This window comes from Pithys albifrons, chromosome 1 (assembly GCF_047495875.1).
Source record: "Pithys albifrons albifrons isolate INPA30051 chromosome 1, PitAlb_v1, whole genome shotgun sequence".
Lineage (NCBI taxonomy): Eukaryota > Metazoa > Chordata > Aves > Passeriformes > Thamnophilidae > Pithys > Pithys albifrons.
Window position 1 is genome coordinate 112,603,944 of NC_092458.1, and position 27,272 is coordinate 112,631,215.

Below are 27,272 nucleotides of genomic sequence, written 5' to 3' on the forward strand. Positions count from 1 at the left end.
TAGACAGAACAGGGAAAAGTCTACCTGACAAGCTGAGAAAAATACATAATGTTCATGTACCTTACAGAAAAATCCAGTATTCTCTTTGCTCATTGTCTGGCTTTTAATGCACTGCTGGGTTGTTTCTATGGGGAGAAGAAATCAATTGCACCAGCAAAGCGTTTCGTGATACGCAGCCTATGTCTTCTGTTCCAGTCCCCTTTCACCACACCCTGTGGGAATGCACTAGGACAGGTGATTTCCCTGTAGAGAAGTGGGAGTCTGCCTTTGGAGCAAGCTCTGTCCCATGTTCCTCACTAATTGTTGCTCCCAGGTTTTTCCATGGACCTTCCAGGTGGCAGCTCCACAGTTCCCCATCCCCTGTTTTTCTAACACATCATTTGAACTAATGATACGTTTCTGTCAGGGCTGTGGCTTTGGGCACTGGCTTCAGCTGTGTCCTTTCCCACAGAAAGAAAATGTAATTGCTTCCTCATTAGGTCAGATGAGAGATCTATCTATGCTTGTAATTACAAATATAATGATAGGAAAACACTATGATAATAAAGGATGAAGTGTATAACGGAGTGAGAGCTTTGTTGATTATATATCCAGACCTGTACATATGGAAAGGGCTGCACTTATATCACACAGGGCTTTCTTCACTGCCTCCTTTTTCCTTTCCAGAGTTAGTTTTGTGTAAAAGGCTGATTTGGCATCAGTTGGCACACATAAAGGTGTCTCTGCTAAGTGTGAGAGATGCAAGGAACAGACACCTTTCTCTCATTCTCCTACATCAAAATGCAAATCCCCTTCTTTGGACTTCTGTGTAAACTGGGGCTCAATTCAGTGCCCTGCTTATGATGGTGCCACACATGGTGCTCTGGAGTAACATGTAACAGCATTCCCAAGAATCATAAAATCAATGAGGTGGGAAGGCACCTCTGAGAGTTGCCTGTTTCAACCCTGGTCAAAGCCACATCAACTAAAGCAGGTTACTTAGGACTATATCCAGTCAGAATTTTTAATGTCTTCATAGACCCTGGGACTTCTTTGTAACCTCTCTGGACAACCTGTTCCAATATTCTACCCCTCATCGCAGTAAAAGAAAAAAAAAGTGTTTTTTTTCTTATGTTCAGACAAAAATTCTTGTGTTTCAGTTTCTGCCTGTGGCCTCTTGTCCTTTCACTGATTACCATGGAGAAGAGTCTGGCTCTGTCATCTTTACTGCCACCCATCAGGCATTTATACAAATTGATAAGATCCCCCTGAGCCTTCTCTTCTCCAGGCTGGACAGTCTCAGCCCTCTCAGCCCTTCCTCATGTAAGAAGTGCTCCAAGCCTGTAACTATTTTTCTTGTCCTTTGCTGGAATTGTTCCAGTAGCCCGTGTACGTTTTGTACTGAGGAACCCAGGACTGGGCACCACTCCAGATGTGCCTCATCAGTGCTGAGCAGAGGGGAAGGATGACCTCCCTTGGCCTGGTGTTTTTTTAGGATGTTTGCCTTTATTGCCAAAAGGACACACTCCTGACTGATGTTCAACTTGGTACCCACCTGGACCCACAAGTCCTTCTCTGCAAAGCTGCTTTCCAGCCTCTCAGTCCCTGATCTGTTCTGGTGACTCAGGGTTGTTACTGCCCAGGGACAGAGCTTGGCATTTCCCTTTGTAGAGCTTCATGAGGCTCCTTTTCACCCATTTCTCCAAGCTGTTGAGGTCTCTTTGAATGGTAGCAGAACCATTTGGAATAATCTGCCTTCTGCAGAGCACTCTTCCTGATACCAAAAAGTTGGAGGTTGACTTAAATTCTGAAGGTACAAGACATGATTTCCTTGAAAAATTCAAGCACTCCTCTTGGTCATTTGAATGTCTAAGCATAATTAGAATTATGTCTGAGAGGGACTTAACTACTTACAGATCAGTGTACCACCAGTATGAGATCACTGTGTGACTCAAAATTAGCACAGAGTTTTTCTCAAAGAAATAAAACCTTTAAGGAATCTCCAGGCTTTCTCTGGAGGTCATACCTGTTCCAAAAGGCTTAGATCCAAAGGTTTGGTTTGTTTGTTTGTTTTCCAGCAATCTCCTGAGACTATTTCTGTAACACTCCAGCTTTAAGGCCAGAAAGTGTCTTGGCCTGGTGTGTATCTGGCAGGGTACCATAAATACTTAAAGAATTTCCTTGAGCAGATCATCTCCCTTTAAATGTTTATGGATTTTATGACTAGAGCATGGATCCTCTACAATCTGTGAATAAATTCTGCTGTCAGGCATATTGTATGCTTCCTCAGCCTTTGGAGACTTTTCTTTGTGAAAGGTTTTAAACATGGAATGTTTCACAATCTGTGAAAATTATTGTTCTTGACTGTCAGTTGGAGGAGAGGGAAACTTCATATCCAGTGAAGTTACAGCAACTTCTCCATCAGATGGGAAAGACGCATCAAACAAGACTTTGGTAGAGAACTCTCTCAGAACTTGTATTATTCAATATTTTCTTGAATGAAAAGAGCAAAGAAACAGAGGCTGAGCTTATTAAACTTTTAGATGGCACCTTTTTGGGAGGGGCTGAAAATATGCTGGAAAACAGACTGAGTATTCAAAACATCTTTGGTTATCGGAGAAAGTCTGGGGAAGAAAAAAAATATGTTATTCCAAAAAGACATGAAAAATTCTACAGTTACTTAGGAAAAATCAGCTATTCAAATGTAGTAGACAGGGGTAGGACTGGCTGCACGGGAGTTAAAATGTCAGCACTGGAAGGTAGGACTTGAACTTACGAGGGAAGCAAGCCCAAAATGAGCTAAAAACTGCTACAAGTCTGAGAAGGCTCCATCACTGTATGTCTTTAAGAAAAGGGCAAATGTTGGTCAAGAATGACAGATACAGCCACCCATGCTAGCAGATAGAAGGATGGACTAGAAGGCACCCCAATGCATCTTTGAGTCCTATTTTCTGACTTTTCAGTGATACTGTATTTGATAAGAAGAAAAGTTTCACTGCTTGTTTCAGAGTGGTGGGCGTCTCTGAACCTGTACCTCTTTTAAGAGAGTTCTAGTTCTCTGACAGTAGGAGGTGACAAGAAAACCAACTACTGCTTTTGGAATTCTCTTCCAGAAGCTCTGCTCTCTGATCAGTAAAAGCCTTTCTCAAATTTTCTACCTCAATAAAGCCAAAATCAATCTCTACCTTTTCTCCTTTATGCCCCTTACGTTAATTAGCACTTTTCCTTATGCTTTCTACTTCTCTTCCCAGCAATGCTATTGGGACAGGATTTACCTTGCTTTGAGGACTAAGTCAAGCACTTTTAGCCTTGTGGATACTCTCTACATAAACACAGCTGCTTGCAGCACAAGGTCCCAGGGCCCTGATCCCCAGCCCAAGGATATTCTTTCCAGTCCTGTTACAAGATGTCCCAGAGTGCTGTAGAGGAGTACAAGCTGTCTGTTGAACTCTGTGCCAATTGTTTCAAATCTCTTTTGAATGCATGCATCTCCTGCTCCCCAGATCTTCAATAGCTGGTAATTATTCACCTGCAAATAATATAAAAATATAAACTGTAATAACAGTAGGGTTTGCCTAACTGACAGGTAAAGTACAATTATTATTTTTGTAGGAGGACAGTGCAGGGGGAACTCTGAGTTCATTTGCTCAAGTTGCAGTTTGGTGCCTGCTACAGTTTACAGTAAAACAGAGATAATAAGGAATGTACATTACGGTCTGCAACAGCCTTGAAAGCTCTAGAAGTTTCTGGTGTCTATGGTGACCCTTCTGTAATTTCCTTATCCCTTCCCAATCTCCCTTCATAGGGCTGAACTTTTATTTTTAACAAATGGAGATAGAGACTGATCAACTTTTTCTAGAAGCATCCCCTTTCCAGTTGTTGATAGCTCATTCAAGGCAACCAAGTCCCTGAACTGCTCTCTAACCCTCTGCTCTATGAGAACATCAGAGTAAAAGGTGATGCTCTGACCCTACAGCCAATGTAATTTAAACAGTGTAGGGGGATGCAGAGGTGCAGCGGAAGACTCAATGTCTAAGGGAAATTCAGCTCTGCTAACAGTTCAAGTTGATGAAACTGTAATAGGGGTTAATTTAGCCTACAGACCTTCCTTAGGGCAAATCATTCTCAGAATTCAGGTTGCTCTCTCCCCTCAACTCATGTAGACACGGGTACTGAAGAATCCAGCAGTTCATAGACCAAAAGGAGTGCAAGACCTGAAAGAATCATACTAAAAGCAAGAGACTTTGTGGTTTTTAAACCCTGAAGAAGTTCTGATTTGAATTTGCTTCTCTCTGATTTTAACAGAAGCTTTAGCTGAACCAGAAAGAATATTCAAGATGTCCAACTAAGAGGAGTATCACTGTGAAGGTAAGAGCCTACTCTTGGAAAGACATGAACTAGTAATGCTTTGGAGACCTTCCAATCCTATTAAATATGGAATAAGAAGTTGTCCATATTACTGCCACTTGAGACCCAGCTCATATAAAGTTTGAGGAAACTAAACTAATCACCATTAGAAAACAAGGGTCAGTAAGTGATAATTAAGTAGCTTGGGGATCTATTAAAAAAACTTTAGAAATCAATGTTTACACCATGTAGTTACAAATTAGCTGCAATGGGCATTGTTAAGAAACCATTTTTATACGACAAACACTGAACGTGTGCACATTAGAAGAGTTCTCCCATGATTAGAAATCACAGCACAACTCATTTTATCCCATCCCTAAATTAGAAACTTAATGCCTCAGTTTATTAGCAGGAGGAAATTCTATTACGTTCAAGCAGTGCTAAGGTACAGAAAAGCAAAAATTTTGTGTAGCTCTGCAAAAAAAGTAGTTGCAACAAAGATGTTCACAACTACAGTTCCACGCTTCAATGATTTAACAACTTCAATGACTTTATGGAGTCACAAACATCCAGAAATTCTCCAGCGATGATGGTCTTCAGGAAACAAAGTAGCTGCAGTAATGACACTGGTAGTGACAAGTTCTGGGACTTCAGGAGGAACTTGGGCCCTGTTGATTCTTGGTATTTTGTACATGAACATGCCTTTTGTTGCCAGTTGAAAAAGCGTGTGAGAAATCCCATGTTTCATATTGTTCAGGAATTACTCCTGACCAGGAACCACAAAGAGCTCTACATTATTCACTGTCTGAGCTCCAGCTGATTGATGCAGTTCAGGGGGAGCCTTTGCAAAACAGCACCTCCTCTGAGAGCTTCTGAGAGGTACAGATCCCCAAAGCTTCCTTGGGGAGACAAGTTCAACTATACCCAACTAGTGGATACAAGTAGATACAAGCTGTCTACTTCCCTAAGAAATGTCCCATTGTCCCAGATGTCCTGTGTTTTCACCTATGGAAAACCCATGGCATGGTTAGCAAAAAGCCCACTATTTCTAGCTGCTTGCCTTTCTGGACTACAGCTATGCTAAGACAACACCACCACCATGCAAGGCAGCAATTTACACTCTCCCATTGCCCTCTGGAATCTGGGAAACCTGAACTGATTTCTCCACAGCACACACTGCCTGCAACAACCCCTTCACATGATCACAAAGTCTCCACGGAGCACACCCCATCTGTAATTGTTTCTTGCTGTTACTATGCATGTCTATTACTTGTGAAACACTGCCAATCCCAGGCTACAAAATCATACCACATTTTTGTTCCACTTTTTTTGGGTTTTATAACTCAGCCAACCCACCCGTACTGCGATATCAGTTCCTTCTGGCACAGATGTGACAATCCACTGCAATAGAGTGCCAGGAGTGCAACAGATTGACACTGCCCCCTTCCTGGCAGTACTTTGGTACTGTTTTCCACAGGTTTGGTAAATTTAGACACCTGGGATTAGCTGCCATACACATAAGCTTGTACTGAACTGCAGCCCATCGACAGACATAGTATGTATATGAAATCCAGTGTTAGTAGGTACAAGTGATGTGCTCCCTTACAAATCTGTAGTGCCTTCCCTCAAAGACTACCCTGCTGTATGAAAATGGCTGCTCAGGGCTCCCACATCAAGCTGATGCCAGCCTACTTCTTTAACTTCCTTCTAGAGGGTGAGTGTTTTCTACCAGCACACACTCCTCCATTTCACATCACTTGTATTTCTGACTATTGAGGGAGGCAGAGTTGTCTCACGCTGCCTTCAGGCTCTAAATGGCTTTCTGTGTCTTTATTTTCCTGCAACACTTCAAGGATCAGTTTTCTTCATGCCTCAGAGAAGTGGTATCTAAATCGTTTTAAACTGAAACAGGGACAGAATAAGCTGTGCAAATCATTTTCTAGTAGAACCTTAATTACATCCTGCAGTGTCTCGTCCTCAGCAAACCACCAGCAATAAAATTCTGCATTTCATTTGAGAACCAACAAGGCTGGTGTTTTCTGTTTTGTTTTCCCCAATTGACATATCCATAATCTAGCCTGGGACTTTGTTCCTCAGAATTTTTGTCAAAGGCTCTAGAGAGTATGCCTGCAACTACTAAATCTTTCTCAGGTTCGCATTCAATTTGCAAGTTATACAACTATAGCTAGAGAAAGAGACGTTCTGTTTGCAGGAAGGTGTTTGCCAGATCCCCACTGGCAATGGCAAAAAGTGATTTATGATCAGTTTTAGTTAACATGGCCTCTCAAACAGATTTTTAAAAGTCTTTACAGCTGTGGCCTAATGCCAAGGCTTTTTCTGTAGGAATGTGCTCGTTTTCAGCTTGTGGTGGTGCCCTGCAACTCAAATGCAAAGGCAAATGGGTACAAAAATTGAATATATCCTCCTGATGAGACAGAGGGCCTTTTACTTTCTGAAGATTCCCCCCATGCTCCACCATTATAAATTTGTTCTTTTTCCAGTTTATTGTTTGCAGCAGGAGTGTTGATGACTTTTAATCCCTCAGTTCGTCCTTCTGTGTGAGAGTCATATATTTTCTTAACTCCCCCAAGAAAGGTGAATTTGCCTATTCCCTTTTTAAGGGGCACAAATAAAAATGCTGAATTATGTTCCTGGCCCCATGTTTATATGTGTACTCACACATACAGTTCACAGTAAATGGGTGTCCTTCTTCCCCTTTGGAGCTATTACATTGTTGCCAGTATGAAAAATTCTTTGTAATCCTGTCATCACTGTCATGAGCGCAGGAATCCTCTGGAACACACAAATCCCTCAACGGATGAAACTGCTGCAGTTCTTGCATCTTCTCTCAAGTCCCAGATGTAGTTGGTTTTTGTTGCTCACACAGCATGCACAACTACTTAAACTTTGACCTTGGACTTGAGCTACAGATGCCTTTCCTGCTGTTTCTTGGAACATCCATTGTTTCCATTGCCTTCACAAATCCTTAGGCTGGGTTGAGGGCTGGGTTACTGACTTCACTGGCAGAATCAGAGTGAGTTTCAAGACCCAACTCTGTGATCTCCTGCACTTGTTTTGACCCATCCAGCCCAGCAGTTCTGCAGACTCTGCAAAGTCTTAATCTGAACCCTCATTCCTGATCCTAACCTTTGCTGGGTGTCATATTTTGGCACTGCACTTCCATGTGGTGCTCCACTTGCTGTAACAGTTTCATAATTCTCCTCCTTTGCATAAAATAGTTGAATATTCAATACCAAATATCCCCAGGCCATGTACTGCAGTTGTGGCCATCTTTCCTGAATCCTGACAGCCACAATCCAACATCTCCACAGGGCAACGTGTTATGGGACACAGCTCAGAGCCAAAGGGAAAAGAAGATCCACAAGGATCTTGCCAACAGGAAGCAAGCTTGATTCTCCAGAAGCTGTGTGGCTTCTTATGGGAAAGATTGGACCCAGGACCAGAAGTCCTGATTATATCAATCACAGGTTTTGAACCTCAGGAGCCTGTGCAGCCTCCTTCCTCCCTCTGTTGAGATGGCCATTCTTCATGGGAAATATTCACCATTACTTGAGGAGTTCAGAAAACCTGGGACTTCCATTTAGCACAAAAGGGTAAATTAAAGGAGAACAGCCCCCACTGGCACCCCTGTGCAAGCAGATAGTAGCAATTAAAAAAGCCAGAACACAACTCTGAGAGAAACTGAAGATGTAGGAAGCATGTTGTCTTTAATTCAGCCTCATAACCAGCTTGGAGAACCAAACTCTTTCCCAAGCACCCTTCTTCTAACCTATGTTGAATATGTAAAGCAAGGACACCAGATTTATAGCCAAGTGATTTTCCACTCTGGGCACATGGAACAGGATGAAAGTAAATTTGTGGGTGTTTACACTTGATTTGGCAGAGAAAAAAAATGAAGGAGGGGCTGTGTTTGTGCGAGGGTATCAAAGATCAGAGCCAGATGCTCCTGCATGGAGCTCTGGATTTACAGGAAATTAAGAAGGTAGAGAAGGTGAGGCAAAGGCTGTGTTTGAAGTGAGAGTCAAGGGGTTCTGAGGCTAACAACCATCCAAGGTGCTTGGGGGGAACTACAGCACATGCCAAAACCACACCACAGTGGCCTGGGGTGCTTTCATTATACAAAGCCTGGGAGAGCAGAGGCTGTAAATGTAGCTTCAAAAGGAGCTTCATCTTAAAGTCTTAGCTCTCAGGGCCTATTAAACATTTATGCTGACTACCACTCCTACTATTCGCTTCAGAGAAAGTACCCGAAATAACCTTTGCTACAGAGTGAACTAGTACAGCTCTACTGGCTGTGTAGGGGACTAGCAGAGAGCTGTGAGAAACAAACAGAAATGGTGTTGGAAGAGTGCACTGATGTCTCTATTCAGTCAACCAAGAAAGAAGCAGGAAAATCTGGTCCGGAACCTGAGAGGGAAGACAGAAAAATTTGCTAGAAATAATGGTTGGATTAGCCATGTGGAGATGGCTGAGTGAGGCCACTGGAAGCATTATATCTATCTATCTATCTATCTATCTATCTATCTATCTATCTATCTATCTATCATCTATCATCTATCTATCTGTACATATATATATATATGAGTATTGGCAACTTTTGGCTTTTACCTTACTAAGATTTACACCTTTGTGGGAGTGTTCAGACCAGCCTCCAGTTTTGGATCTATGACTACTGCAGCTGTGAGAGAGACTGTAGGAGAAAGGAAGACAACAGACCTTATGCAGAAGACAAAGGAAGACAGAGGGACTCCAGGAGATGAAAATGAGGGATTAATTTCCTTCATTGCTTTAAAATTTTTTGGCTGTGCTTTAAAATTTTTTGGGATGAGACAGCCAGAAGTACTCAAGGTTTTTCCTCTAGGAGGTTGTTACTTTTAATAGCAATAATACACAAACATTCACCTATTCCCTAATAGTTCACTCATACAATTACTCAGTTACCCAACTGGAGAAACAGCTGGAGGACAATCCCAGCAGACGGCTGTGCTGGCACTGGCATTTTCTGAAGTGGTGTTCAGAAAGTCCCCCGAAGTCACTTATTTCAGTGGACACACATGTTTCAATGGATACACTTATTTCTATGGATACTTTGCCAGCCTGTGGGAGCCACTGCCTGCAGTCACACAGACTGTGGTTGATGCTAGCCCTCACTTGTGGCCTTGGACAGACTGAGCAGGCACTCAGTGCCTTGATTTTATCAGCTCTTGAAGATTCAGTAGAACTGCTGATCTTTGGAATTGGGAAATCTTCGTGCTCCTTCTCAGCACATGCTTTTCTTCTTTGGTCTGTTTGCTGGTCATCATTTCACCACCCAAACCTACAAATACCTACTGGACCAATTCAGTTTCACACAAAAGAGGCCTTTATGACTTGTGGGGCTAATCTGAGTTCACTCTGACCAGCCACAGCACCTCCTCCTGGAATCCAAAGCCACCAAGCTGTTCCTGGGCTAGGAAAGATGGATGTTTAGTATTGACATTTGAATATACAGACCCTATGAAGATGTGACACATCTCACATTCAACCCAGGGAAGAAACATCAAATGACTGGTCTGGATTCATGTTTGGATAATATTTTATTTATTCTCCAGCCCCTCTGACCTACATTCATTTGCTTATTAGCACGTGTGTTGTGTTCGGCACCACATTAATGAGCTGGTGCCCTGAAGGCTGAACAAATCTGACAAAGCTGACACAAACACTCAGTGAAGGGTAGTTTTGAGGACTGTACTCTTAGAAACACTTTGTACAGAGGAGGTTCTACCTTTTACATGGATGCTGATCAATCACTGATTCTCAGTCCTGCCATTCCTCTTCTTTCACAGAGTCAGAGAATATTTTGAGTTGAAAGAGATCTTTAAAGATCTAGTTCCTGAAGGATATTGATCTGTTGGAATGAGTCCAAAGGAGACCACCAAGATGATTAGAGGGGTGGAGGACATCACCTGTGAGGAAAGGCTGAGACAATTGTGTTTGTCCAGCCTGGAAAATAAATGGCTTATGTTTGACTTAATTGCAGCCTTCCAGTACCTGAAGGGAGCCTGCAAGAAAGATGGGGAGAGATTTTTTTAAAAGCACATGCAGTGACAGGATAAGGGGGAATGGATTCAAACTAAAAAGAAGTAGGTTTAGGTTAGATATTGGGAAAACATTCTTTACTGTGGTGCTGGTGAGGTACCGGAACAGGTTACCTAAAGAAGTTGTGGATGTCCCATCCCAGGGAGTGTCCAAGGCCAGGCTGGACAGGGCTTGGAGCAACCTGGGATAGTGGAAGGTGTCCTTGTCCATTGCAGGGGGTGGGACTGGATAATCTTTACGGTCCCTTCCAACCCAAACCATTCTGTGATTCACAGAATCGCAGACTACTCTGGGTTGGAAGAGACCCACAAGGATCAATGAGTCCAGCTCTTAAGTCAATGGCCCACACAGGGGATTGAACCCATGACCTTGGCATCATTGCCACCAAGTTTTAACCGAGCTCATCTCCACGATTCCCTGAAGTCCACAGCCCTGAAGCTGCATAGAAATTTATACAAAATCAACCCGAGCTGCAACATGTGACTTGTGCCTTTTATCCTAAATGATCGAACTGAAGCAGGCCTTGGCAACAGCCAGAGGTCGGGCTGGGGCAAAGAGCCTCTTACAGGCTGATCAAAGCACTTGATGCGTTCACATGCTTGAGGGAAGTTCTGCCCCAAACCCGATGGAGGGCACGGGACCCCCAGGCACTGTGGGCCTGCCTGAGGCTTCCATGTAGCACAAAAGGGTAAATCATGGAATCATAGAATCAGTTGGGTTGGAAAAGACCTCCAAGATCATCAAGTCCAACCCTTGGTCCAACTCCAGTCCCTTTACCAGATCATGGCACTCAGTGCCACGTCCAGTCTCAGTTTAAAAACCTCCAGGGATGGGGAATCCACCCCCTCTCTGGACAGCCCATTCCAATGCCTGAGCACTCTCTCTGCAAAGAAGTTTTTTCTGATCTCAAACTTAAATTTCCCCTGGCAGAGCTTGAGCCCATCGTGCCCCCTTGTCCTATTGCTGAGTGCCTGGGAGAAGAGACCAACCCCCACCTGGCCAGAACTTCCCTTCAGGGAGTTCTAGACAGTGCTGAGGTCACCTCTGAGCCTCCTCTTCTCCAGGCTAAACAGGGGCGCAGGTTGTTTGAGGGGCTGCCATCACAGCAGCGCCCTCAGCCCACCTGGGGCTCTTCGTGCAGCTCAGCCCACCACCAATCGTACCCCGCCCCCGCGACTGTGTCACGACATGGGGCTCTCGGCCCTGGTAGAGAACTACATTTCCCATGAGGCCATGGGGCGGAGGGCACGGCCGCCTCCATGTTGTGGGCAGCGGCCATGGCCGCGGTGCGGGCGGCGCTGGCGCTGTGGGCGATGGTGGCGGTGCTGAGCCCACCGGGGCCCGCCGGGGCGGCAGGTGAGCGGCCTCGGAGGGCAGGGGAGCGGCCTTGGGGTGCCTCGGGGGGCGGAGCGGGCTCAGGGTGTCCCGGGTGGGCGGAGCGGATTTCCCGTGGCGGACCCCGGGCCGAGCGGGATGCCCGACCCGCTGCCCCTTCCCCGCTTCCTTCTCCCTCCCCTTCCTGGATCGAACCTGTGGCTTTTCTTTCCCGCATCTTTTAGATGCCAAGTGGAGAACGATAACCAAGCAAATAAAGAGAGCTGTGGAAGCCTATGAGCCGTGTGTAAAGGGGAATTGCAGCTGCCACCAAAGGTGAGAGACTGGTTTATTTCCCCCTCTGCCAGGGGAAATTTAAGTTGGGTATCAGAAAAAAAATTCTTTCCAGAAAGAGTAATCAGACATTGGAATGGCCTGCCCAGTGAGGTGGTGGATTCACCATCCCTGGAGGTTTTTAAACTGGGACTGGACATGGCACCGAGTGCCATGATCTGGTAAAGGGACTGGAGTTGGACCAAGGGTTGGACTTGATGATCTTGGAGGTCTTTTCCAACCCAGTCGATTCAGCAGGTTAGTGAGGGTGTATTTGAGCTTGGAGGTGTCACAGAGAACCACCTGCCGGTCATGGTCCTTGTTGTTCTCTGCAGCTGAATATACACTGTGTTGACATTTCTTATATGACCCTGCAATAAAACATGCACATTTGTCTTAGTGATCCACTTCTGCCTTCTCCAAAGTGTTGCTAACAAATCCTTCTCATGGGCTTTTAAAAGTGGAAGATAAAGAGTGTGTGAAAAATACTCTAAATGTTTCATATTCTAAATATTCTAGATTGACAAAGAACACATTGATTTGGTGTGATGGAGTGCTGTACTTTAGGTTGTGACAGAACTTAGATTAATTTTGTGTGACTCTTTAGCTCTCTTCCCAGGGAGTTTTGGTCACCACTTGTGAGTATCAGAGTGATGGTGGATATTTATTTATCTACCTGACTTTCATATGGCCAAAGTGTGATCCAGGAGGAGCTCCTTCAAGAAGACACAAACCCTGTTTGATTTTCTTTGATAACCATGGATCATTATGCATAATGACAGCACTCTGACTTGAACTGCTGGTCTAATCTTAAAGTCATTTTAGTGCAGAGAGCGTGAGGCTTATAAGTGATGGAACACCATGGTAGGCAGTACAAGTGCAGGCTGACCTGCCTTGTAGACACAGCCAAACCAAACTTCCTTTCTGCCTGTGCTGACAGAGCACAGCTGCAGTGTGGCAAAAATTACAGATGCACAGGTCATCATTGCCATATGGGCAGGGATTGTAGCACTGGGGAGATTTGATAACTTTAAACAGCATTTTTATTTAAAAGAGAAAGGGATTTTAGGAAAGAGCCACCATATTCTTCTGGCTTTAGGATTAGGATTTCTAAAACACAAATGCCCAACTTTAAGCCTCATCTTTAAAAGTATCAGATGCAGTCACTCATTTTGGGGGTGAGATTGAGGGCTATGTTGGCTTTTAAAGTCAGATGAGTCATACTGAGCAACTGTTTGTACACTGTGTTTGGAGTTTTTGATCTTCATTGCTCTTGAAATATGGATGAAGGAAAGTCTGTTCTAGTTGAGCCTTCCAGTCTTTTTCCCAAGTTCCAATTCAGACACAGCCTAAAGACATCTCCTAATCTTTAAACATACACTCCACCATCTCTTGCCCACTTTTGGGCAGAACACCTTCCCAAGTGGTTAAAACCTCCAAATCTGCTTAAGAACATGATAGTCAATAGTAACATGAAGTTAAGATTACTGTGGGTCATGAAACAGTTTTCACTAAAGCAGTAATTTGTTTTACGGGCTGTTAGGGAGTGCTGCTGGTGATGGGTATTACAAAAGAATCCAGGAAGATAATACAGCTCTGTGACACTTCAGAAACGTGACTCATTTTGATAGCTAATTTAACAGCTAATTTAGAGAGGTATGTAAATATGAAGCAGAATGCTGAAAACCTATACTTTTACCCATGTAACATATTTTACTTACGTCCAGTCTTCTGTCACTCAGTGGGCCAGGAGTGAAAGTCCAAACTTGTTCATTACTACCTGTCCATTACCACTTTTACGTTACAATGACATGGATGTGCCATGATGCTGCAACTCCCTTCCTGTTCTCAAACTCATTCCATTTGCATCCCTGCCAGGCTGCCCATGCGGTGGTCAGACCATCTGCACAGTGGCAATACCTGATGTAGTTTTGCTGTTCTTTACCCAGTTCTGGAGTACCTGAATTCTGGAGGTTGGAGGGGATCTCTTGAGATCATCAAGTCCAGCCCCACTGCTCAAGCAGGGCTGCAAGGACTGCCCAGTCAGGTTTTGAGTATCTCAGTATCTCAAAGAAACTCCACAGCCTCTCTGGGCATCCTGTACCAGTGTTTGACCATCTGCACAGTGGGATCACCCTAACAGGGTTGTGTTAAACTGAAACATTGCTGCAGTGTCTGCAGACTCATAGAATCACAGTATGGATTGGGTTGGAAAAGACCTCCAAGATCATCAAGTCCAACCCTTGGTCCAACTCCAGTCCCTTTGCCAGATCATGACACTCAGTGACACATCCAATCTCTCAAAACCTCCAGGGATGGGGAATCCACCCCCTCTCTGGGCAGCCCATTCCAATGCCTGAGCACTCTCTCTGGAAAGAAGTTTTTTCTGATCTCCAACTTCAATTTCCCCTGGCAGAGCTTGAGCCCGTGCCCCCTTGTCCTATTGCTGAGTGCCTGGGAGAAGAGACCAACCCCCACCTGGCTAGAACTTCCCTTCAGGGAGTTCCAGACAGTGCTGAGGTCACCTCTGAGCCTCCTCTTCTCCAGGCTAAACACCCCCAGCTCCCTCAGCCTCTCCCCACAGCACTTGTGCTCCAATCCCTTCTCCAGCCTCGTTGCTCTTCTCTGGCCCCGCTCCAGCTCCTCAATATCTTTCCTGAACTGAGGGGCCCAGAACTGAACACAACACTCAAGGTGTGGTATCACCAAGGCAGAGTCCAGGGGAAGGGTCACTGCCCTGGGCCTGCTGGCCACGCTATTCTTGATCCAGGCCAGGATCCCCTTGGCCTTCTTGGCCACCTGGGCACACTGTTGGCTCCTGTTGAGCTCCCTGTCCCTCAGTCCCCCCCAGGTCCCTTTCTGCCTGGCTGTTCTCCAGCCACTCTGTGCCCAGCCTGGAGCACTGCAGGGGGTTGGGGTGGCCAAAGGACAGGACCTGCACTTGGCCTTGTTGAACTTCATCCCATTGGAATAGCCCATCTGTCAAGTCTATCCAGATAGATGTGTCCATGGCTGTTACAATCTGACAGTGTTCATTAGGTACTCCAAGCAGTTAGACCTGAGTACCTTTAGACCAAATTATATAAATTGCATTCTCTTTCTGTGTTTTCTTATATTCATTAGGTTTGTCTTTCCAAACTGTGTTCCCAGAGCTCACTGGTGATGTGCAGAATCACAGAACACGTGCTGCATAGGGCTGTCCTCCTGGGCCAGCTTTCACTGCAGTGTTACTGGGTGATGGGTTTGCAACTAGACTGTTACCTTCTTTTTTAATGTCTACATAGCACCACAGTGTGAAGAGTTTGGTCTTGGTGTGGGCCATCATTCATGGAAGGTTTGCAACTCAAAGGTGAAATGAGCTTAAGGCTTTTACCCAAAACATGCCAGGGTGTATCAGGTCCTTCTGTGGGAGAGTAACTACAGTTTGCCTGTTCTGGGCTTTCTATTCAGGCAAACACCATGTAAATAGTCAAAGCATGAATCTTGGACCTATGACTACCTGAGAAACTTCCAAATGACATAAATTAAATTATCTGTTACGCCACATGTTGTAGAGCTCCTGAAAGCTGCATACAGCTTGCTCTAGCTAGAAGTCTGTTCTGCACACTGCAACAGTTTAATGCACAGTATCCTCTCTGTAGTACATAATCATGGCTGGTGGTTTTGTTTCAGTGTCTGGAAGCAGGACCTGGCTCCTTTCCGAGGTGGCATTTCTAAGGACACCATAGCAGACGTGGTGAGCCGGAAGCTCGGGACGCACTATCAAATCATTAAAAACAAACTGTACCGTGAGCAGGACTGCATGTTCCCTGCAAGGTAAGAGCTGTGCAGGTGTCTTTCTCCTGGCTGGGACAGAGTATTACCAACTCTGCCAAGCTGAAAGTCATTGAGCACAATGATACTTCAGAAGTCTGAATTTTCAGAGCAGGGTCCTAGAAAATAACCTGATAGGCTTAAATGTAGCAGTAAGAAAGTGTCACTGTTGCACTTCAGTGTACAAAGGATTGGTAGGCTATGGGATCCCAGAGAAAGTTGCAGATCTGACCAGCTGTAAGAGGATGGGTTGCCTCACTGGTGTCCATACTTTGTTGGGACTTTGAGGCTGCTGTACACAGTTCCCAGCCTGCATTATGAAATGGCTTAGGCTCATCCTCTTTTCTGATCCTGTGCAGAGAGAAAAGCCTACAAGAGACTGCAGGATTGTGCCACGTTCTTACCGCTCTTTGCCATATATCATTTCTCCACAGATGCAGTGGAGTTGAGCACTTCATTCTGGGCATCACCAACCGCCTCCCTGACATGGAAATGGTCATCAATGTGCGTGACTACCCTCAGGTTCCCAAGTGGATGAAACCCATTGTCCCAGTATTCTCCTTCAGTAAGGTGCTCACACCTTTAAAAGCTGAGCATTTCTGACACATGCATGTCCTTTCTCTTGGGAACGTGTTTTTGAAGATGGTTCCCCATGAGTTTTCTGTGTGTCAAAATTGCTTGCTCTTTTTTGCCCTTTGTTTCCTTTCGCCTCTAGTTTTCTGGCCATGAGACTTGCGGATCAACTTGATAGATCAGTGTTTCTTCTTACTAGCTCCTCTTCCAGGTCAAATAGTGCACCTCAACTGCAGTGGAATGATGCACAGCTGGATGGGATATGTGCTAGCATTGCTGTCATTTGCTACAATACCTTTTATTAAAATTGTAGCCATAGTTTATCAGCATTATTAAGTATTTTTGATCGTCTGCTGTCATATAGTTAATCTCATTTAATGCAAGTATTTTAGTCCTTTTTGTAGAACAGATAAGTGTTTCTTACTTTCTTTTGTATAATATTGTCATCTCCTGGGTACCCTTTTCATTTACATTCCCCCAAGCCTCTTCTTCCTGTGCATGGACAAACCCTTTCCTCAGCCCCATTAAATGTCATGTGCACTAATCTCCTAACTACCTTGGTATCCTTGGACTCCCTCCAGTGTCTCCAGGTGACAGACAGATGAATAATTGTGTAGGAAGTTCATTACTAGTGTGAAGAAGTTACCAATAGTGTGGTTTCAAGGAAGGATTTAGTCTCACTTAAGTGCTGGTCTTTCCTCTGATAATATATGGGGACTTAAGCAACCAAACAGGAGTGAGGAACTGAAATTCTTACATGACCTGGATATTTGTTACAGTGAATTGTTAAGTGATCTCTAGGAAGGCTGGAATGAACTGAAGTCTTGGAAACCTAAATGTCAAAAGTGTCTATAAGAGCCTCGATCTCTGAGGAGATTATGATGCCTCTTGACTTGTCATCAGTAGAAAACATTTGTGGCTACACATAGGCACTAATCTTTAGAAAGGTGAATGGAGCTCAGGTGATTCTGTAACCCCAGCAACACTGGTGACCACAGAGCTCTCATGGCCACTTAAGGAAATGTAACAGAGAAAGCTGACTGTGCTCCCTGTAGGAACCTTTGTTGCTGGTAGACTCAGTCAGTAAACCCAAGTAGATATTACTCTCATTCTTGCATTATTCTTCTTTTCCTTAAGACATCTGAATACAATGATATCATGTATCCTGCCTGGACATTTTGGGAAGGAGGACCAGCTGTTTGGCCAATTTACCCAACAGGTTTAGGGCGCTGGGACCTCATGAGAGAGGACCTTAGAAGGTATGTTTTGGCAATGGTTATATGGGTGGAGGTTTCACAGAAGACAAAGGTGCAGTAAAAGCCATCAAGTACTGGGCCAGTGTTGACATCTAAGACCGTAGGTCTGTTGGCCTGTGATCTACCCTGCTGCCTCACATTAACTACCTACAGCCTAAGTGCTCTGTGAGAATTTTCCATGGAAACCTTGGAAGCTATAATTAGCTGCACTGTTAGCAACCGTTTAGTAAGGAATGCAGAGGACAAACTATGCACATCCCTCTTGCTCTCAGGGCCAGATTACTATTGGTGAGAGAGGGTTTGTCAATGAAGTTATCTTTTGCCTGCAGAAATATCCCCTGACATACAGAAATATTTTCCTTTATTTTCAACTATTTCTGTAGGAGTTGTGGGTTTTTCAGTGCAGAGATGATCCAGGATTCTTGTATAAGCTTCTGGAAGGCTAAAAGAAAGCTGCCTTTAGATCTGCTTTTACTTGAGTATTATTGTGCAATCATGAAACTTGGAATCATTCCCAAGAATCAATAGTCACTACTGGGCTGAGAGTAGGATGGAAAACCTTTCTGACTGGGAGTCTTCCTTTTGGCAGGATCTTTGACTCTTAGCAGAGTAAGGGGATGTTTCCCCAGGAGAGTGACAAACCAAGTGTGCAACAGTGAGGGAACACAGAAACACAATAAGAAAAAACACCTTGATGTCAGTCACTTGCCATCAGAATGCAAGGATGAATATGCCCCTCTCCAAATTCTGAAGATCTATGGGACTAATCCCATCTGAAGCTTATTGTGATGTAATACAGTGAAGGTCCAAAGCATCTGCTCATCTTTGTGTTTTCACTTGTGTCACTGAGGTATAAGGAGATGCAAAGCTTGACCTGCACAGATAAATCAGTTTGGGGATCAGGGCCTACATGTCCCACCAGGTGCAACAGAAAAATATGGCAGAGTTCCCCTGAGGTGACTGCACTGACAGAAATAAAACATGTGAATGACTATTTTGAAGGACTTGTTTAGGTTTAAAATGAAAGTGATTTGGAAAAACAATGAACTCCTGTGTTTTAAGTGCAAAACAGTAGGTGAGGTTTTTTGTTTGTTGAGTGGTAGTTTTGGTTTTTTAATGGGAAATGACTGATTAGAATCTCTATAGTCATTTTTCACTATTCAGATTCAGTGAAATACAGTAAAACAAAGCTACAGTACAAAAAGTGGTTTCAAATCTTAGGTGAATTTTAATAGCCTTCAAGGTTGGTGGGAGGGTTATGTGTAATTTGTTGTTTTGACTGAAAGGTGTTATGAAAAGTGGCCTATATCATGTTGCCTTAAACACAATATTCACAGGAAAACCAGTTTCCTTGGACCTGGCTGAGAGTTTTTTTCTGCTATAATGAAGAAAGTGATTTCCATCAAAAATGAAGAGTAGAAAAAGACATCATGCTGTGAAAGCTGATGAGAGTGCTGTTTCATGGTTATATTAAATCATTTATTGCCGTGTATAAAAAATGTTTTCAGATCTGCAGAAAAATGGCCATGGAAGAAAAAAATCTCTAAAGGATATTTCCGAGGATCCAGGTGAGCATATTTTCCTGCAATAGATTATTCTATCAATACAGGCTGTGACAGCTCTCTGTATGCAGAAATTTCTGTCTCCAAGACCTGATCGCTAATCAAGTGTAACACAGAATGTGTTTTTCAAAAGTAAGGAAAGGTGAGACATGTTGTACAGCAGCATTACACCATTAGTGATTCTCCATAAGAATTGCCATTTGCAACTAGTTTATTATAATCACTTAATATTGGAAACAGAAGTTGTGATGGATTTGCTACATTATTTCTTAATGAGTAAAACTGTCACCCCAGGAACCAGCTTGTTTTGTTCTGTTAAGAGAACTGCAGGTGCTGGATACAAATTTAAGATTTGATATTGATGTTCATGGTTCCTGCCACTGTGAATACTTTGTTTGCTGTGCAAGTGCTCAACACAGTGAAAAGTATTGTGGCCCTAAATTACCTCACTGGTGGGGGAATAAGAGTAAATCATTTTTGTTCTCTCTCCAGTGACAGTTTGAAACAATGTCAAAACCCATACCTTGTTTCTTCCCATCCCCAACAGGAAAAGGATTTGGTACTTTGCCAGGCAGGCTCAGGAGATGATGAGGAGTGTGTAATAATCTTGTTAACCAGTAGTGTTCTAAAGTCGTGTCAGAGAGATCAGTGCTGGAGATGCTTAGCATCCCTTAGCTCTCTCTGACTAAGTTAAAGCATTTGGCTCCCATCAGGATAAAGCCTCCAGGAAGCAGCATCTCTGCTGCTTTGTCCTGGGAATTGATTAAATAATAATATTAAATATTTAGTAAGTGAAATAAAGAAACGTCCTCAAATAATTTTGTACCCATAACTCGTTCTCTTCTCCTGTTACACCCTTGGACAGAAATAACACTGTATGGTAGGCACTTAATGTTTTGGGGGCACATAGTGGGGTCAGCCTCACAAAGAAGCAGGGCCTTGAGTCCTGTACTTTGTTAGCTGTGTTGAGTCGTGTATTGGCAATTACTGATACCATTTTCTTTTTCAGAACAAGCCCTGAGAGAGATCCCCTTATCCTGCTGTCCCGAGAAAACCCTGAACTTGTTGATGCTGAATACACTAAAAACCAGGCTTGGAAATCTGAAAAGGTGTGTGGGTGTTGTCTGTCTTCTGAGTGTGAGGGCCAGAAAGGGTCTCATTGCAAGATGGCTTTGATGATTCAGAAACATCCTGTTGGAGAGTTGTGGGTGATCCTCTGGAGCGGGGGAGGCTTGTAGTTCCCTTGATGGCCACACCTCTCTGGGAGATGAAAGGAAGGAGTCTCCAGAGCCTGGCAGGCCAAACACTTTTCTTCCTTGTATGCTTTTTATTCAAGGAAACCAGCACGCATAAGAAAATGAGTCTCTGCCAATCTCCTCCTCTCCCATAACAACAAAATTGGCCAACTCATCCTTTTCTATCTCTGAGCTGCCTCTGTAGTGTTGTTAGTCTTTTTAAACCTTTTTCTGTCTTCTCCATCTCTTGATCCTGTTGTGGATAACTTTCTGATAACTGTTGCTGATAACTTTTTAGTTTCATACTTACTCTACAGTCCAGCTCTCTCCAGACAGTCTTGGCTAATCCAGTTACACTTGGCTTCACACAGTCCATTGTCCCAAGCTGTTTTCCACTCTGTAGCTGCCAACAAAACATTATCATTTAATGTGTTTGTGCTGGCATTCACATACAGGCAGTGTGTAATTTAGTGAACTTTTTTTTTCTTGTTTGAAGGGCTGGGAATTCTTTATAATCCTTCTAAAAGCCCACCAGAGAAGGTTTTCTCAGAAGTGGGAATGAAGCCTTTTGACACGTCACCTTTGTTTCTAACTGAGAAGGAAAACAAATCACCATTTAAAGCTTACTTATTTTTTTTAATTCTCTTTATTTTAAGGACACCTTAGGAAAGCCTCCTGCAAAGGAAATTCCACTGGTTGATCACTGCAAATACAAGTAAGAGTTTTTTGATTAGTCCAGCTGTTTAAGGGCTGTTGGGTTATCTCTTTCCTTGCGTGGTGTAGGGTCTCATTTTATTTTAAGGTCTAATTCCAGCAACCAGCTCCATGCAGATACAAAAGGTTGTGAACAGAGAGAAGACAGTTGAAAATTTGGGAGCTTAGCATGGCCTCTTTCAGTGTCAACTTTCTTCCATCAGATCAGGAGAGATAAAGTGCTTTGAGAAAGTAAAGGTCTAAGATCAGTAATAAACATAGAGGTATTTTTTTCCTATTTAGAAAGTCTTTCTGTCAATTTTTCTTTATGTCTCTGTACCAAGTGATGCATTCAAAATTATTTTTAAATGCTATAGTGATAGCATTACTGTCTTCAAAGATGTTCAGAACTGTGGAATTATGTCTTCATATGTACACTGGGGCAAGTGCTGCCACTGGGTGTATATATTGAAAGAGAACCTGAAATCAGACTGAGCAGATACAGTATTGATTCATACCTTGTTGGGAGAATGTGGTTTTGATTTACAAAGACTTTTATTCTTTAACTACTTCAGTGAGGGATTTTTGGTGTAATATTGTTGCAGGTTTCTATGTAAAATATAAACTCTCAGTGTGTATGCACTTGTGTGTCTGATGTTTTGCTTTTTCTTTTGCTAGTTGTGATTCTGCCAGCCAGGATCTGCTGATACAAGAGCTCAGTCATTTGGCTGGATCTGTGTTTTTGTGCAAATGTGATTGACTTATCTCATTTTGCATTTCACTAGACTGTTGCCCAGATTTCTCCCTTCTGTCACACATGCACTGCCCAATTCTGATGCTTCTCAGCCCGTCGTACAGTGCAGGCTGAGACATTCTCACACACTTCTGTTGTAGCCCAGAGTCTGGTGGGGTCAGCATGAACTTCTGTCTGCTTCCTTCAGTGTAGGTGCTATAGCGGGCTGGCTGAGAGCAGCACTTGGTGGCTTGGCTGAGGCCAGGGGTGGTGGGAGCTCTGTCTGGGATTGGACAGAGGCATTTCCTCACTTCCAGACTACTGTTCATGTTAGATCATAGAATCATAGAATCGATTGGGTTGGAAAAGACCTCCAAGATCATCAAGTCCAACCCTTGGTCCAACTCCAGTCCCTTTACCAGATCATGGCACTCAGTGCCATGTCCAATCTCAGTTTAAAAACCTCCAGGGATGGGGAATCCACCCCCTCTCTGGGCAGCCTATTCCAATGCCTGATTACTCTCTCTGGAAAGAAGTTTTTTCTGATCTCCAATTTCAATTTCCCCTAGCAGACCTTGAGCCCGTGCCCCCTTGTCCTATTGCTGAGTGCCTGGGAGAAGAGACCAACCCCCACCTGGCCAGAACTTCCCTTCAGGTAGTTCCAGACAGTGCTGAGGTCACCCCTGAGCCTCCTCTTCTCCAGGCTAAACACCCCCAGCTCCCTCAGCCTCTCCCCACAGCACTTGTGCTCCAGTCCCTTCTCCAGCCTCGTTGCTCTTCTCTGGCCCCGCTCCAGCCCCTCAATCTCTTTTCTGAACTGAGGGGCCCAGAACTGAACACAACACTCAAGGTGTGGCCTCACCAGCACAGAGTCCAGGGAAAGGATCCAGGCTAGGATCCCATTGGCCTTCTTGGCCACCTGGGCAAAGATATCTACATGTATTTGTTGAGTTCCTAGTACAGTGAGCTCCTTGCCCCTGCCTTGTGCTCCCAGGTAATACAAAGGATGCAGAGTAATTTCAGATTTACTCTTTGTCATTTACTGGTGAACTAAGTTTAGCTGTAATTCCCATCTTCCCCAAAAAATATATAATAAATAATCTCCATCTCACCCAAAATAGCTTCATTAAAGGAAGAACTCTCTTCCCCCAGCCCAAAATGTTTGACTTCAAAGATTAGTTATAAGCACTCAGTGGTTTTACCCGTAGGAAAACCAGCTTTCTATATAATTGGAGAAATGTGGGTTTGAAAAAGAAAACAAGTGAGCAAACAAACATCCCTCTGAGATACAGTTTGCTAAGAGAAATACCGCCCTGCCACAATCAAGCCCACTTTACTAACTTGGCAGAAAACACTGAAAACAAAATTGTGGATTCTTTGTTATCTGCAAAGTCCATCTGTTGTGTGCTAGCCTATTTAACCTCCTAGGGTGGCATTCCCAACTTAATATGAGACAATTACACTCAGATTAAAGCAGAATCCCAGAGGAAAAAACAACCTGAGATAGATGTGGCAAAGCAGAACAATGAACAGAAAAGCTCACTGCAAGGCAAGAGAGAATTGGGAAAAATTTCCTTGTGGTAAGGGAGTCTCTGAAGTGTAGAGTCATGGGATCAGCATCCACCTTGTGACCTTCCATGTCTTATTGGCAGCTGTCCATGAGGCCTCCTTCAGTTTGTGACCAGCAGCTGCCTTTGTCAGAGGTAAAGCCTCACTCCTTGATTTTCTCCCTCAGTTTTGACAGACAGCAGAAACTCACACAGCACATCCTTAACTTCTGCTCACTTTTCCTGTGAGGAGACACAAATAAATGCCTTCCCTGTGCTTTAGCAACCAGTTCATAGCTCAGTGTGAGGGAGGCTCCCCGGCTGCTCCCTTGGGGGAAGGTTCACTGCTACGCACAGACCAGTGTCTTAATGCAAATTCCAAGTGTGATCAGGTCCCTCTCTCTGCTTGTCCTTTTAAAGGTACCTGTTTAATTTTCGGGGAGTGGCAGCCAGTTTCCGGTTGAAACACCTCTTCTTATGTGGTTCACTCGTCTTTCACGTTGGAGAAGAGTGGTTGGAGTTCTTCTACCCCCAGCTGAAGCCTTGGGTCCACTACATCCCAGTCCGACCAGACCTCTCTGATGTCAGGTGTGAGAGAGATCCAAGGCATGCCCACAGAGTGTTTCCTGCCACAGGGAAGCATTTGGGAAGGTGTTTTGGTTTGTGTTATCCTAAGAAGTACCTCCACTCTGAGGCATCAGACAATGGCTCTTGGAGGTCACACTCTTATCTCTTTATCACTGCCCCCAAAGAGGTTTTTGCTCATATTACTTGGGGGGTACAGTTTCACTGGAGTGTTTAAGTCTGTCACTCTCACTGAAATCAGCAGCCACGCTGGTGGGCCCTGCAGCACAGGTAAGGGGGAAGAGGAACTTATCTGTGGGCCAAAAATACGGTAGCTCCCAGATTTCAGTGTGTTGTCCAGAACTGATGTGGAGCAATAGAGAAGGGCAAGTCTCTTCTGTGCTCTGAGGTGAGCAGCATCCTCATTCAGCTGTACAGTCCTAACCTCATCCTCCTCAACAGTTAAGCTAAGGGACAGTTGCTAATCTGAGCCAGTTGTTTCATGGCTTTTTCTTTGTTTCAGGGAGCTGTTGCAGTTTGTAAAGGAAAATGATGCCATAGCACAAGAAATTTCAGAGAGGTAAGTTGTGTGTCCTTCCTGGCTATCAGGCAGTCTTCTTCCAAAGCATTTTCTTACACAGCCTTTGAAGGGATTGCTTATCAAAGACAATGTAGTATTAGTAGGGTGCAGTATAACTGATCTTCTGCAATAACAGCAGGAGGGCTGGAGCACTTGTGACAAGCAGAGGGAACGGAAAAGCAAAGTTCTGCATTTAGGTCTGGTTCAGATGTGAGCCATGTCAGGAGGCCTACGGAAAGCTGTCAGAGGTTGGGAGCTTTGGTCTCAGTATGAGGTGAGCTGACTCCCAGGAGCTGTGTCTGCACTGTAAGCATTATCTATCCAGGCTGGCAGGGACTGCCTTCTGAAGCAGCATCAATCAGTGTTGCTCAGGCTGTATCTGATAAGTGAAATCTGATATTTATTATCCCAGACAACAAATACCATCTTGAGGATAACAAAAGGACTGCAACTGTCAGAGCTGTGAGCATGAATGAAAATTTTGGAATTAAAATAGATGGTACAGAGCAGAGCACGTTGTTTCTCATTTGAAACATGGAAGAGTGAAAGCTGATATACTTCCAAACCAAAACCAGTGAGTCTTGTAGGAACTGGAAAACAGTCATGACTGTGCCTTGTGTGTCTCTAGGGGACGCCGGTTCATCACAGAGCACTTGCAGATGGAGGACATCTCTTGCTACTGGGAGCATCTGCTGTCTGAATATTCCCAAGCCTTGACGTACAAAGTGAAAAGGAGGAAGAACTACAATGAGATCGCGTCTGAATGGCTGAAAACAGAACTATAGAGACTTCTCTGTTTTTCTCTTCAGCTCAGACTGATAGCTGTGGAAATCTGAAGATCAGTGTTAACTTCTTTCTTCCTCTCTCAGACTTACCTTTTAGACTAGAACTACAGAGAACAGCAGTAGGCTGACTCAGACATTGCTTCCAGGCAGTGGGACCTGACTGTTGTGATAAGATTGTTAAGTAGAATTTTGGATTATAGTTTTTTAATGGGGTGGTCAGTCATGGCTGGAGGAGGGGTAGTTAGAGTTTAGGACTTAGTTACTATTTGTCTCAGAATGAGCCTAAATCACATTCAGCCTTGCTGATAATTTTACTGGACTTTTTACCAAGTCCTCTGTACTCACAGGCAAGGTACAAAGACTGTGAGCTGCACTCACCTGGGAGCTACATGCCCCTTCTTGTGGCAAATGTTTTCTCACTCATGTGATAGCACTTGGGATATTAGGTGTCCTCTGGCAGATGCAGGTACTGGGATTTGCAAGTCACCTTTTTGGATAGCTTAGAGCTTAGCTTATATGTATGTCGGGTTTTAGAGGTTCATGGTAAGGCTTTGACATGCCATTGAAAGGACAAATGATCCTTGCAGAGTTAAACTACCTACCTCATTGAGGAGCAGCAGGTGGTGGTGATGTGGCCACAGCACTCAGTCTGAGTAGCAGACAGTGATGTGGTTGGCAGCTGAGACAGGGATGATTGGTCCTCTGACAGATGAGCTGGGTGCCTGCAGGGCCCTGAAGAACTGAGCCCCTGTTAATTATCTCTCCCCAGCTGACTGATCAGACATCCTGGGACCCTTAGGAACCCAGAGAAAGTATTGGCAGAGGTAGATTCAGTGCTTTCTTCCAGAAGTTCAGAATCTGCTCTGATCCCCTTCTGTAATCTTTCTAGGCTTATTTTGATTTTTTCATTTTTTCTTTTTTTTTTTTTTGTTTGTTTTTGGGGTTTGATTTTTTTTTTGAGGCTGGTAACACATCTGCTCACTTCAGAACTCACTTTTCTTCCCCACAGCTGTTCCACTGCTTTACTCATCTCCTTCAACCTGATTGAGGGAATGTCTTCAGTCACGCAGTGGCAGCTACTCCTCAGGCTGAGTTCAGTCACAGGTTGCTGTGTTTATGCCCACAACAGGCTGCTCAGCCTGGAGGGAGTGCAATTCCTGAAATGCTCTGTGGGCCCTGAGGGAAGAGGCCTGCTAGGGAGCAGCATCTTCTCTGGCACCCAGACAAGTGCTCAGGAGAGCGTGGGCAAGAGCTTGGAGTGGCAGGAGGGACATGGGCTCTCAGGAGAACACCCTTGGTTGTAAAGCAGCCTTAAGGCTGAGGGAGCAGCACATTATAATGGAGAAGAATGACAGCAACAGCTCAGTCTCCTCTGCAGTCAGGGTGCATCAGGGAAGAAGGAAAATAGATGGAACAGTAGCATTAAGTGGACCTGTGCACATGTGTGCTCACGGAAGCTTCACACCACTGCCAAGCCCTGACACAGGGACATAACTGCTGGTCCTGTTGGCCAATTGCCTGTTGCTGGAGCAGCATCCTGGTTACAGGACCAATGCCTGGGTTATCCCAGCCTGCGAAGAAAACAGATTGGGGCATTAAAATAGCCTGGTTTCTGAGGAAAAGAACTCTTGTGAGAGTGGAAAGGGTTTTACTGGTTTTCTATTTTTAGTCAGTGGAGAGACAGCACTCTGATAAACTGAAACAGCTTTGTATGATATTTTTAAACCATTTATAATGAACTGCTTTTTGGAATAAAACAAACGAAAATGAAGTTTTGTTGGTTGGTCTAGAGAGCTCCCAGCTCTTCCCCCAAAGAACAGTGAGACATGTCTCCACCCTCTCTCTGACAGAGGAATATT

The 27,272-nt window shown here is 44.2% G+C and overlaps 1 protein-coding gene across 1 annotated transcript; it reads left to right on the forward strand.

The window, feature by feature from the left end:
- The first annotated feature begins 11,681 nt into the window (after window positions 1–11,681).
- On the forward strand, window positions 11,682–27,184 carry POGLUT1 (protein O-glucosyltransferase 1). Its single transcript, XM_071563724.1, has 11 exons — window positions 11,682–11,781; window positions 11,985–12,075; window positions 15,745–15,888; window positions 16,320–16,455; window positions 17,596–17,717; window positions 19,223–19,282; window positions 20,286–20,385; window positions 21,168–21,226; window positions 23,905–24,072; window positions 24,572–24,628; window positions 25,257–27,184. Exons 1-11 carry the CDS (start codon window positions 11,685–11,687, stop codon window positions 25,411–25,413), a joined length of 1,191 nt encoding a protein of 396 aa, XP_071419825.1. The 5' UTR covers window positions 11,682–11,684; the 3' UTR covers window positions 25,414–27,184.
- Window positions 27,185–27,272: the final 88 nt, after the last annotated feature.

Excerpts from the sequence above, each read along its gene's own strand:
- POGLUT1 (XM_071563724.1), top strand. The coding sequence starts at position 11,685 with ATGTTGTGGGCAGCGGCCATGGCCGCGGTGCGGGCGGCGCTGGCGCTG. Across the intron at positions 20,386-21,167 it reads AGGCTTGGAAATCTGAAAAG|GACACCTTAGGAAAGCCTCC; the intron begins GTGTGTGGGTGT and ends CTTTATTTTAAG. Across the intron at positions 24,073-24,571 it reads CCAGACCTCTCTGATGTCAG|GGAGCTGTTGCAGTTTGTAA; the intron begins GTGTGAGAGAGA and ends TCTTTGTTTCAG.